This window comes from Trichomonas vaginalis, chromosome I (assembly GCF_026262505.1).
Source record: "Trichomonas vaginalis G3 chromosome I, whole genome shotgun sequence".
Lineage (NCBI taxonomy): Eukaryota > Parabasalia > Trichomonadida > Trichomonadidae > Trichomonas > Trichomonas vaginalis.
The window spans coordinates 15540175-15553452 of NC_067203.1; the positions used below are offsets into that span (position 1 = coordinate 15540175).

Here is a 13278-nt window from a genome sequence, read left to right on the forward strand (position 1 = left end):
CACAATTTTTGGACACATTTGATTTTCTTAGAATAATTTCATTCCAAATTGGAGTCGAATGAGAAAAAATTATTTAAAATAAGCCCTTTCAATTTTTGTGTTTTGAAAAATTTTTATTGTCGAAAAAGTGACTTTCAAAATTTGACACAAAAAAAGGGTACCGACAATAATGGCAATGGGAATCAGTTAGGGTATGACATCAAATTTTATTACATGATACAACTAGGATTTTAAAAATTTATACAAGATTTGCCTGAGAAAGAAGAAGAGGCCGTTTAATATTTATTTTGTCACTTTTACATCGCTCTTACCAAAATGGAGGAACTTGTTAAAGGATTGAGAGAGAGAATAGAAGAATTAGAAAGAAATGAAGAGGAAATGAAGCTATTTATTTCAAAGTTGACAAGTGATAACTTGTCGCTTGTAACAGATGCAGCTCATGCAGCAGCTCTGAGAAAGCAACTAGAAAGTCTTTTAGCTGATAAAAATCTCATTAAGTTGAAAGCCTATACATCATCTGGTATGGATTTAGAGGCAGATTCCATTTTGGAAAAGAAAAATCAAGAATTGTTAGAACATATTCAAAAAATAACAGCAGAAAGAGATTCATATGCGCAAGATGCATCCGAAAAGAAGTTTTTTGAAGAGGAAATTCAGAAAAAGAACAACGAAATCATCTCATTAACGCAACAACTCTCTGTATCTAAACATAATGTTGAAATTCTTCAAGTCCAATTGAAATCTCAGTCATTTGATTCTGCAGAAAACCCAATAGAGACAGAAACACAAATTAACCATTTAAACGAAGAAATATTACAATTACGAGACTTACTTCAGAAAAAAGCTCAAGAACTTGGTGCTGCCCAAGCCCAGAATAAAGAACTTACTCTCAAAAATTCAAAATTGCAAGATCAAATTCATCAAAACGAATTAATGCTCTCTGTATTGAGTTCAGAAAATAAAATGCTTTCTGGCGAAAATTATGACAAAAGCATAGTAGAAAATCACGCTCAGCACTTGGCAAATAAATATTTGAATGATTTGTACGGAAAAGTCGATAATCTTGAAAAGAAAGCGTCATCTTTGACAACAAAACTTCTTACTTTATCTAACATGCCAATATCATCTCATAAACAAGAGGATTTGGACGAAATTAATGATTTAAAGGAACAATTAGCAGAAGCTGAAGAAAAAATCCAAGATTTTGAAGAAAATGACTATGCCCCAAAGTATGCTGCAGCTATGACTCGCATTAAGGAATTAGAAAGAAGACTTCAACAATATGAAAACTGATTTTGTATTTTTTTGTTTTGTTTAAATGTATTTGTTTGTATTATATGACTACTGTCAAATAATTTAATATTTTTGCTTAGACTTTTATTCAAACATCATATTATAATTGAATTTAGTTATTTACTTAAATATGAGAGTAAAATACCTGAACAGATTGCCTCATTAGTATCTTAAAACAATAATGGCAATATTTTTAATGTTTATTGCTGATAATATCCTGAAGTATATGTTTTCGATTGTGTTTTAATAAAACAAACAGAAGCAAACATGGTATAATATAGTTTGGAATGCTTATACTTAGAATGTTTTTCACATTGGTTAGAAAAATTCTTAAATAAATATTAAAATTTTTATTCAAGAATCGATTTTTGCACCAAATGAAACAAGAAGATTAATCATTTCACTCTTATTCTCAAGCACAGCAATATCAACAACAGTTTTTCCACTATTATTTTTTTCATTGATATTTGCACCGTGTTTAAGAAGAAGTTCGGCTGTTTCTTTATTATTATTTTTTATTGCATAAAAAAGCGGGGTGTATCCTATCATATCCTTTACATTGATATTTGCACCATGAGAAAGAAGAAGTTCAGCTGTTTCTTTATGATTATTATATACGGCTTCATGAAGAGCTGTTCTATATGCAGTGCCTTTTTCATCAATGTCTGTGCCACGTGAAATGAGAAATTCGATCATTGTTTGATTACCTTGAGCTGCTGCAAGCTGAAGAACCGAAGGACCACGATTACATTGTTTTTCGATACTTGCACCGTTTTCAAGAAGTAATTCGACTTTTTCTATATAACCATATGATACTGCAAGATGAAGGGCTGTTTTATTTTGATCATTTCTTTCTTCGACATCTGCACCATATGAAATAAGAAGGTTGTCTATCTCTATATCACTATTATGTGCGTTCTTATGAAGTACTGTATCATTTTTATAATTTTTTGCAAAGAGATTGGCATCATGTGAAAGAAGAAGCTCAACGGTGTCTTTACTATGGTACCATGCTGCTCTATGTAGAGGGGTTTCTCCAATACCATCAATTGCTTCAATATTTGCGCCATGTGAAAGAAGAATCTCAGCTGTTTCTTTACTATTATATGCAGCTGCAATATGAAGGGGAGTTTCTTTATTAGTATCTTTTTCTTCAATATTTGCGCCATGTGAAATAAGAAGCTCAGCTGTTTCTTTATTATTATGTTGTGCTGCAACATGAAGAGCAGTATTTCCATATTTATCCTTTTCATTGATATTTGCTCCAAGTGTAATAAGAAACTCGGCTGTTTCTTTACTATTATATTGTGCTGCAAAATGAAGAACTGTTTTTCCATATTCATCCTTTTCATTGATATTTGATCCATGTGAAAGAAGAAGCTCAACTATCTCTTTGTTATTATTACATGTTGATATATGAAGAGCAGTTCTTCCGTCCTTTCCTTTTCCACTGAGATTTGCACCATGTGATAGAAGGAATTTGATGATTTCATTATTATTTTCACCTACAGCATATATAAGAGGTGTTGCTCCATATACTATTGCATTGATATTTGCTCCCTGCGAAACAAGAAATTCAACTAATTCTTTATTATTTGTTTCAATTGCAAAATGAATGGCTGCTTTTCCATTTTGATTTGTTGCATTGATATTTGCACCGAGTGAAAGAAAATATTTGCAAAGTGATGAAATATCAAATATCGGTGAATATACAAAGCAAGTGTTAAAATCATTTGTTTGATCGAAATAAACAAAAAATGATTCAAGATTATAATAATCTCCACAATCTAATAAATCGATTTTAAGATTGTATTCATTCATCAAGAATGTAACAAAATCAATGTTGTGTGAAATAATTGCAAACTTCATGCATTTTTCATCTGGCTTTTGATATTTCAGACATTCACTCATGATTTCTTGATTTCCTCCTAAAAATGATAATTGAAGACATCTTTTAGTAACTTTTTCGTGAAATTTCGTTATTAACAACTTGAAACAATTAACTGAACCGTAGTAACAACATACTTCAAAAATTGAAAGCGAATCTTTTAAATTCGCAAATAAATCGTTCCATGTAGTTGTATGATCACGAAAACCTTCTGTTTCTGTGAATGTGATGAATCTTTGTAGGTCATCATACATAATGGCTCTAAAAATTGAATTTTCTGAATAAATTTCGAGATCTGGTGATTCATTTCTTTCGATTTGAGCAAAATTTCTAATTGTTTGTCCGTATTCTTTGCAAAATAGATATTTGGAATTTTTATGAATACCTTTGACATCTGTTACGTGATATTCATCGCAGATGAGTTTGGCAAGTTTCAAATATGACTTTGCATAGCGATTATTATATGGAATGATATTTAAAATATCTCTAACAAGATTATTGAGAAGACATTTCTTTGAATCTATCAACTCTGTTTTGATCAAATTGTAAATCGAGTTTAATCCTTCTACATTTTCCGTTTTCAATTGGTATAACGCAGTATACGTATCAATGTAGCATTTATATGTACTTCTCAATTCACTGAATTTATTTGGATGAGTGACTTGATCAGACATTAAAAATATTCAAAGAACATATCCATTTAACAAATTGAATTTGTTTATGTTATTAGGAAAATAACCATATCATAGATATGGGAATCAATAACTGCAAAATTTCGGATATAATTTTTGAACATTGATGAAGTTTATCGATATATTGTGACAATATTAAAGTCGATATTAATAAGATATTCATCAATAATCTACGTTCATTATTAAACGATTCAAATTATTCTTTTGTCATTACGATCTTGAATTGCTAACAGAAATACATTCTTACTTCTCTCAGGTAGCTGTAAAACTATTTTTGTAGAAAGTAGACAAATACTAATAAATTTTGATGATTCCGACTGTGATGAATCAAACTCTTACGATGATTCAGATTAGTAATGGAATAAAGATTAATTTTGATGATTTAGACTAATTATTTATGAAAGATTAATTCTCATGATCGGGAATTTTAATGTTATAAAAGATTAATTGTAATGACTAAGACTAATTATTGATTTATAAATAAAAATAAACATAATAAAAATAGAATTATGCATAATAATCAATCAGATATTGTTTGGAACTGGATTGATGATTTGACAACTTTCTTCCTTCTAAGTAAAAGGACAATTATCGAAATAATCAAAGCAATAATGAATGCAGAAAGGAATGTAATTACAACAATTGAAACTGTTGCCCATCCTTTATCATAACTCTTATTAAATTTGAGGTGAATTGAAGAGTTAACAATTGTTGGAGTTGAAACAATTCGATCTTTACCAGAAACGAATTGATCATTGACTAATATCAATTTACTCATCCATACTTCACAGTTTTCTGGTGTTCCTGCTTTAACAATCGAAAGATTCTGTAAATTATCAGGATCAACAAGTTCAAGATCAGTTATATAAACTTCAACTAATAATGGAAAAGATGCCTTATAAATAGTTATTTTGTGAATTGCACTTCCAGCAGAAACAGAAGGAATAACTTCAATTCTAATGATTGCGTTACTGAAATCAACATCATCTGTTAATAATGTTGATGTTGCTGGTACTTTAATGATACCTGTGACAACAGCAGATTTCAAAATAACAGAAAGATTTCCATCCAAAATTAAAGAATTAATTGTTGGTCTATAATCCAAATTATAATGCATGAAAGTAAATGAAATATGCTTATGAACAAAGAAAGATCCGAAATAAACAGAAGTTTGTGATGATATTTGTAACTCAAAGAAAGATAAATCGAATTCTTGATCAGGGAAAAAGATTGTTCGACTACTTGCTCCAATATGTAGCTTCGAAACTTTGGTGAATTTGAATGGCAAATAAGAAATATTTGTCTTCAAATAAATAGTTTGATAATTAAAGAACTCAATGTTCTTATTAATCCTGTAAGTATCAAAATTATACATTGTATCAATACGAATAGTACAATATGGCTTTTCAGCAACGAAATGGAGATTTCCTTGAAGAGAATCAATTTCTTCTTTGATCTGTATATTCAATGTTTCAGCGGAAAGAATGAAATTAATATAGGGTGTCCAAAGGTGTGTTTAGCACAAACCTGAATACTGCGAATAGAAATAAACAAGTTACATATATATAAAGTTTATTTAAATATAATCACCATTGGATTCAATCACGCGTTCGCAGCGATCGATCCAGGCTTCAAAGACACGCTTTAAATCATCATGAGAAAATTGCTCAAATTGCTCTCTTACAAAATTTTCAAGATCATCTGGACTCGCGAATTCGCGTCCTTCAGCTCTCTTTTTTAGCGTGCCGAATAAATAAAAGTCAGAGGGTGCAATATCAGGTGAATAAATTTGGTTTGGAACAACTTTGACATTGTTTTCCACCAAGTAATTCATTACCTTATGACTTTTGTGAACTCTTGAATTATCAAAATGAATTGCAAACTTTTGTTTTTGTTGTTTGGATTTCTCAAACTCATCAGAATTGATAATTTGAGTAAGAACATTGTCAATTAGATACTGAGCATTCATCGTATTAGGTTTTTGAAGAATATCAATTGCGATGATGCCATTCACGCCCCAAAAAACCGACAACATCATCATTGGTGTGTCAATTTTTTTCTTCGGGAATGTTTGCGGATTTTCATCCTTCGGGATCCACATGATTTTGGCTTCTGTTGCATATTGAAACCAAGACTCGTCCCCTGTTACTAAAAAGCGAAACTTCTTGGATTGATACGCACCCAATATAGAGAGGGGCTCTTTCGAAGATTGGACTCTAGATTTTTTTTGAACTGAATTAAGGTTGTGCGGAACCCAACGTGTATACGCTAGTTTGTAGTTCAAATAATTGTGCAGATAATAACTGACTGTTGTACGTGGTATCTTTGTCATCTCCTCTATCCTTCTGAGTGATGCTCTTGGTCTTCATCTAGCGCTTGAAGAATTGCTTTGATTTTTCTTTGATCCGGCGATTTTTTGTCAATTTTTATGATGGCGCCTTTTTGTTCATGAAGTGATACATCCTAACATGATACGTTACAGTGGAATAGCTAGGAGCATCCATACCGAAGCATTTACCAATGTCTCGTAGATTTTTTACAGTCTTTGCATTTTTTTGCAAGAGCGAGGATGTTTTCTTTATGATTCATTAAAAAAATGAAAAAAATCCCGCAAAAATTTCCCGCGAAACCGCCTCTTGTCTCAAAATTCATTTTATATCCCGGCATGGCGCCAAAATACAACATACTCATCATATACATATATTCATATTTTTTATTATATATTTATAATCAGCATATATCTCCTTTAATAGTCTCATATAGAGCGCTGTGCTAAACGCACCTTTGGACACCCTATATTCTTGAGTCTTGCAGTATCAGCTGAATGAGTATTAAAAGAAACAGTTGAATTTGTGAGTCTAACAATAACAAAATTATGATAAATAATACAATTAATAGTCTTAAATGAATCTATGTGTCTATCTTTGAGTTCAGACATATCTATTGTTAATTTAACATCAGAGAAATTGAAAAATTTATATGTGTTTTCTGTCAATTTCGATTCTTGTAACAAACTTAATTGTTTGATTGAAAATTCTTTGGATTCATCCAGAGGATCAATATCTAAATTAACATTAGATAAATTAAGACATTTGATGTATGTACCAAGAGTTTTCGTGTGTCGAAGTGTTATATCTATTGTATGATCTGCAATAGAATTAATTGTTACATCAACTTCTGATTTAAGAGGTTCAAAATCCAAAGCAATTGTCAATGAAGAAGAAATAGAGAAATTAATTGTTTCTGTTTCTCTTGTTAACAAATTTACCCATTGCGAGAAGTTGTCATGACTGAAAAAGAAGTCATGGCCTTTACAAACATCATAATTTCCATAAGCATCATAACAAATATCAATATCTATTTCTCTTGGCGAATTCTTGTAATAAATACCAAAACATGATTGTTCTTCACTTATTTTTTCACAAACATAATTAAAATTGAATTTCATTTGTGTCTGGATATTCAATTTATAATGCATATCATAACAAGATAAATTATGAGAACATTGTATCCAAAATCTCTTGTTTTTGTTCTTTTGTATTGTTTCTTCATCTGGAAGAACATTTCTATAAAACAATTCAATCAATGAATTATTAATTAATGAATTATTCGTGTACAAACCTGTTGGTTTTATTAATGATGGCTTGAAATAATAATGAACATAATGCTGTAGATGAATAGCACTCGATTTAACTGATGCATCTTCAAGAGTTATCATGTCATCTGCAATTAAATCAAGATTTTTAGGTTCAAAAGTCATTGAATTCCTGAATTGAAGATTAGAAACTCTTATTGGTTGGTATTCATTACAACTTAAATCAGGAGGACTAACAATAATGATTTCCCTGCAAAGAATTGGTGGATGATCAATAACTGTTTCAATTCTAACAACACCACCATCGAATTGGAACCCGTAGAAGAAAACTTGTGATGAATACATGATGTTGAGTGTTGTCTTAACATTGGTTAATATCTTAAATGGAACGTAAGTGACACTTGTTCCAAATACTAATGATCCATGAGTAACATCAACTAAAACAGCATTAGAAGTGTCTAATGCGATACTATATATGACGGTAATGAGGCTGTCACCACCTAATGTGATGAAAATAACAGCAATCGATGAATATTCTGACATCCAATAATATTGTATACTTGATTTGGGTTCTTCGATGTTTAATTCGATTTCTTTAGAGTTAATAAACAGTAAATGAACTAAAAAGTTGGCTGAAGCGTAGTTTAAACGTATTTCTGTTTGATATACTGATAATTGGCAAGATTGATCATCGAAAATGACTCTGGAGAGACGATTGTTGTGTTCAGGAAACTTTTCTAAGTATAAATTAACTGATTTCTCCGCAGGATACGTAATATTTGGTTTATATATTATAACTGAGTGAGTATCGACTCGTTGAAAGTCCGAAATATCGGTAAACGTAGTTTGTAATTGGTTTAGAATCTGTAATCGAACTTTTGTGTTGATTTGGTGAGTTGTTATATTAAAAATTGTCAATAAATCTAGACCCATTATAGATATGTCGTGAGTTGATCTAAATGTAATGTCTGCGTTCGATATTAAAAGGTTGGATGATGAAACAAAATTTGATTCGGGAATTTCTATCCAAGGTTTACCGGTAATGCCGAAAAAAGGTGCTTCCAATCGATCTAAATATAGTATAAATTTTGTCGAATTGGAGTTAAACAGTCGAAATTCGACATTATCATAGTATAAATATTGGTACATATCTTCGGAATTGTTTAAAATTGTCTCATTTTCATAGCATATGCTTTGGGGATTGTGATCCGCATAGCAAAACTTTCCTGAAAATACACCAATAAGAAAAAACGAAAGCATTTAATTTTAAAAATCTGTCAAAAAAAGTGAGTGATTTTAGATCTTTTGATGTGTGATGTTTTTTACATTAATGCTCATATGTCAACGTTTTTCAAGAACATTGTTTTCACTTCATTATAATGTTTGATTTATCACAAAATTAACCTTCGGATCCAAAAAACTTAGAAAAACTCGATATTATAAAGAGCACATTCTTATCTTACACATGATTGAGATTTTTTTCGATTTCAAAGATCAAATCTATTCTGATTTTATTCGTATTAGTGAAATATGAATAAATATAAGATGTTTTGAGAAAATCAAAGATCATATCAGTATATCTTTGAACATTCTTATATATCTATGATATTTCCCGAAATGAATTTACTCATAATTTTGAAGAATAGTGATCAGTAGTTCAATTTAGAGGGGTTTTATTATTAATTTGAACAATGATATTTCATTACTAATGTGTGTTTGTTCTAATAGTTCTCTCTTTTGCTAATTCAAATATAACCAAAATGAGTATGTGAACGAGGCAAATATTTCCTTGTTATGTTATAGTCTAGACCAAAATATCACAATAGGATTATGAGAACATGAATAAATATATGTTTCTCATGGTCGATAAATATAATTTTGATATGTTGATCTAAAAACCTATAACAGAAGAAATTATATATCATTGTATCAAAGGACATGGCATTGTACCTATTTATCTTAAAATGATATTGAAAATGCAAAGATTAGAGAGTGTTAACCTTGTTTGTATAATTAAAATAGGATACTATGGAATAGGAGAATGTTAATATGATATGAATGCTGATGTATTTTAAAAAGATGTTGAAAAATCCAATCGAATAAACTCAAGACTGATATGAAAACAATACTGCAGATGACAAAAAATTTATGCATTAACTTTGGATACAATATTTTACATTTAGAAGTCAATAATTTATAACTTTCATTCTTCCAATTTGAACCCTCTTTTCTTAATTATATTTAGATTAATTTCGTTACTATTTTAGCTATACAAATCCTTTTCTCTTATTTAATTTATTCTTATAAATGTTTATCTTTCAAAATTTTTGATTTTTTTCTCAAAATGGTTATCTAAGATAGAAAACAAAAAGAATAAGAGTTGGCTTTGCTGCTTTTAATGACATTTTGTTCGTTTTCTCAACTCTTACAATGAAATATGCTCAGTATTGGTTTTTTCAATAAGTATTCAAAAGTACAAAGATCGAGAAAAATAGTAATAGTTATATTCAACATGCATCAGTAAATGAATTTTCCTTCTCGATATCTTGAAATGCATGTAAAAAAATCGTCTGACCTAATGACAAAAATAGTATTCAATGATCAATGCAAAATATTATCAGGCAATTATGGTCTTAAAAACAGAAAAAAATTCTATGTTCACGTAAAGAAAATTTTGCAATTTTTGAAAGAAGGGATCAAATCAACAAGAAATTTTTCAGAGTCTAATTTTTTTATTTAGTACACATGCTCAATAAATGGTATTTTAGAGGGAAAAATGTTCAATGAAAATAAATTTTAAATAAGAGGTAGGGCAACGATAGAAAATTTTTGGAAAAAAAGTTCGGAGATCTTAAACGTATCATATTCCCTGCATGGTTTGGTATCTTCCGCCATGCGTTGTGCCAAACATATTGACACTTTCCAATAATTAATTTATGGTATGAGTCACAGAGTTAGATTATAAAAAGAAAGTAAATAATTGCAATTAGAAATCATATATGTCGGAAATCAAATGTTGATGAGCAGAAACCTTTTACTCATCATAAAAGAGATAAATCACTAAAGATTTGTATACATTAAAATTTGATATTTGGTGCTCGAAAACTGTCTGATGGGACTCCTCCAAAATGAACCAATCTATCGCTGAGGACCAAATTAGATGATGTGGATGGTGTATTCTCTAATTCTAACTTAGGAAGAATGGGAAAAAACGAATGACGACAACAAGTCAAACATAGATTAAATATCTATGAATCAATAAAGTATATGTGCATTGAAGGTGATAACGATCACTTGAGGCTTATAACTCTTTGACTAAATTATGCAATAATTAAATATAATCATTTTTATATTTTTATACTGATAGTAATTAATATACTATCCTGCTTAATAAATGGTATGATCAAATTTGTTTGAAAATTTAATTATGTATATGAAACTATGTCTTCTATATAAAAATCAAAATTTTCGGACGAACGTAGATTGAACCTTTATGAAAATCTATCATTTTTGTTAATTGAGTTAATATGAATCTTTTACATATGTATATATAGCATTGATAGCTTATATAATCATGGTTTATTCCATATTAACATATTTTTTCAGTTAAATTTGTTAATAATATCATGTAACAAATTAATTCAAGATTAGAATGTCTAAAAAATGCTAACAAATAAGAACAAAATACGATTTCTCGACTTAAATTTTAATATGGAGTAGTTTTTCGTTTAAATCTAATTAAAAATGAATAAAAACTTATCTTGTACTATTTTCATTCAAAGATTTTAATAATGTAAATCATGCATTTTCATAATTCAGTACAGTTCTTTTTAGAATTAAAGTTGATGAGGATGATATTTGTGATTTAAAATAATTTGTTAATGTTCACTTTTATTCATCACCTTGTGGTATGCCCTAAAGCAATAGCATTATCAATTCTGCTGAATTGATCAACTCAAAATTCCAAAAAAAATTCAAAATTTCAAAAATGAAATTAAACAATTTGAATTTTCACATGAAAAAATCAATTTCGAAAAAAATTTGGAAAATCAAAGTATTTGATAATTAGTCAAATAATCAATTTACATCGTTTTTACTCATAAAAAACAACTAATTTTTGATTTTGATATCATATTTGATAAATACTCATTCCAGAGTTGACGTAATGTATTAATTATTGTTAGAGATATTGCTTTCGCAGCAAAATTCTTATTTCATGAAAAAAAAAAAAATGATTTTATTCCAACAAAAACAAGTAAACAGATGAATGGAAACGTACTATATTTTCATAAATGTAGTAATCAGCGTGTCGGCTTTTGTTTATCATGTTCGAGTCAAAATGTATTAACTGTAATAAGAAATATTCGAAGATTATATGAAGTATTGAGCATTCTTTGTAGAAATATTTGTAATTCATTACTAACATATATAATCAAGTTGTTTTTTTTTCCTTATTGCAATAATTTTGTCTGATTTTAATAACTTTTCATGTATACGAGTTGTGTGAATATGCATCATAATATGCGTAAATATACTTATTTGCGACGAATAATGTGGTTGCATAATGGAGGTGCTAAATTTTGATTTTTAATATGGGGCTTTGGTATGTATAATCATGTTCTTATCTCAACGTAGGAGTATTGGTGCAATATGATTAAAATTTACGAGGTTGATCTTAAATTGAATAATTCTGGAGTATAAATCACAATGCAGCTAATTCTATGTTAAAGATAGATACAGATTGTAGTAATCAATTAGGGAGTACAAATTCATTCTTTCATTTCTGTCGTATTGAGCAGAAAGGAAGAGATCATAACCCTAGGAAAAAAAGCCCAAATTTGTCACTTTTCATAGTACGTTAAACTCAATTCGCTCGGCGAATGCCGAGCACACGTACTCATCATTCAACATAATATTCTCATTCTTTGGTTATTATAGTGCCAGACAACACAAGATTTCAAAGAATTACTTGAGTTTTCAATTAATCTTAATCCGATTTTAGATTTATCGAGAACTCCATCATCACAATCACATACTTCAGTGCGGTAACTACAATTATCCATATACAGAAGGAAGTTCTTTTCGAACAACTCATTTGGAGTCTGTTTTGGAAAGAACTTCTTTCTGTCCGACTTAATTTCATAGTTCCTGATCAACCAAAAGACAGAAACCACACACTATCTACTTAGGAAAGGAGTTCTTTCTAAATCTTCCTTAAATTGAGATTTTACGAGAGATAACCCTTCTATTGCACTTAAAAATGAACATTTTGATATCTTTAGTATCACACAAGGTCATATATAGTATTTCATCTACATGAATACATTCATCTTTCGAAGTCTCTCATTAAATGGGAGGCTTCGAAAGATGAATCGTTTTATTCATACAACTTTAAATCTCGAACACATTTAGAGAGTGAGTATATCATTTTATTCTTGTTTTGAGTTTATTCTGATTCAAAATTGCAGTGAAAACAGAAGTTCACACATCATATCTGAATGTGAGCTCATCTATACTTATACGATCTCAATACCTCCACTCTAAGCATAAGAGGTGAAGTTATATAAAAATTATCAGATGCGTTGAAGTCTCAAAAGTATTGCCTGAATGCTTGTTTCATATTTGTCCAAGTAGTTTCAATGAATAAATGTATTGTTTTTTATAATTTCGATTTATTTTTAGAAAATATTCAATATAAACCTTTATTGTGTTATTTACATCTCATAAATTCTCTGTATAAATCATATAAAAGCGCGTTTTACCCCTATGAATCAAGAAATTCATTCAATATTCATGGTATATTTATTAAA

The 13278-nt window shown here is 29.4% G+C and overlaps 3 protein-coding genes and 1 pseudogene across 4 annotated transcripts, besides 2 other annotated features; 1 reads left to right on the forward strand and 3 right to left on the reverse strand.

The window, feature by feature from the left end:
* Positions 1-304: 304 nt before the first annotated feature.
* On the forward strand, positions 305-1330 carry TVAGG3_0991930 (uncharacterized protein; the record flags this gene model as incomplete). The annotated part of the gene is made up of 1 exon (XM_001276833.1): positions 316-1293. The coding sequence occupies one exon, from the start codon at positions 316-318 to the stop codon at positions 1291-1293; it is 978 nt and encodes a 325-aa protein (XP_001276834.1).
* A 253-nt stretch (positions 1331-1583) lies between these two features.
* Positions 1584-3860, reverse strand: TVAGG3_0991940 (ankyrin repeat and SOCS box-containing protein 4 family; the record flags this gene model as incomplete). The annotated part of the gene is made up of 1 exon (XM_001276834.2): positions 1648-3855. The coding sequence occupies one exon, from the start codon at positions 3853-3855 to the stop codon at positions 1648-1650; it is 2208 nt and encodes a 735-aa protein (XP_001276835.1).
* A 533-nt stretch (positions 3861-4393) lies between these two features.
* On the reverse strand, positions 4394-4990 carry TVAGG3_0991950 (uncharacterized protein; the record flags this gene model as incomplete). The annotated part of the gene is made up of 1 exon (XM_001276835.1): positions 4394-4990. The coding sequence occupies one exon, from the start codon at positions 4988-4990 to the stop codon at positions 4394-4396; it is 597 nt and encodes a 198-aa protein (XP_001276836.1).
* A 379-nt stretch (positions 4991-5369) lies between these two features.
* Positions 5370-6669: a mobile genetic element.
* On the reverse strand, positions 5450-6573 carry TVAGG3_0991970 (annotated as a pseudogene). Its single transcript has one exon. A coding segment is annotated over exon 1 (1124 nt).
* Positions 6670-12321: 5652 nt separating the features above from the next.
* Positions 12322-12369: a mobile genetic element.
* Positions 12370-13278: the final 909 nt, after the last annotated feature.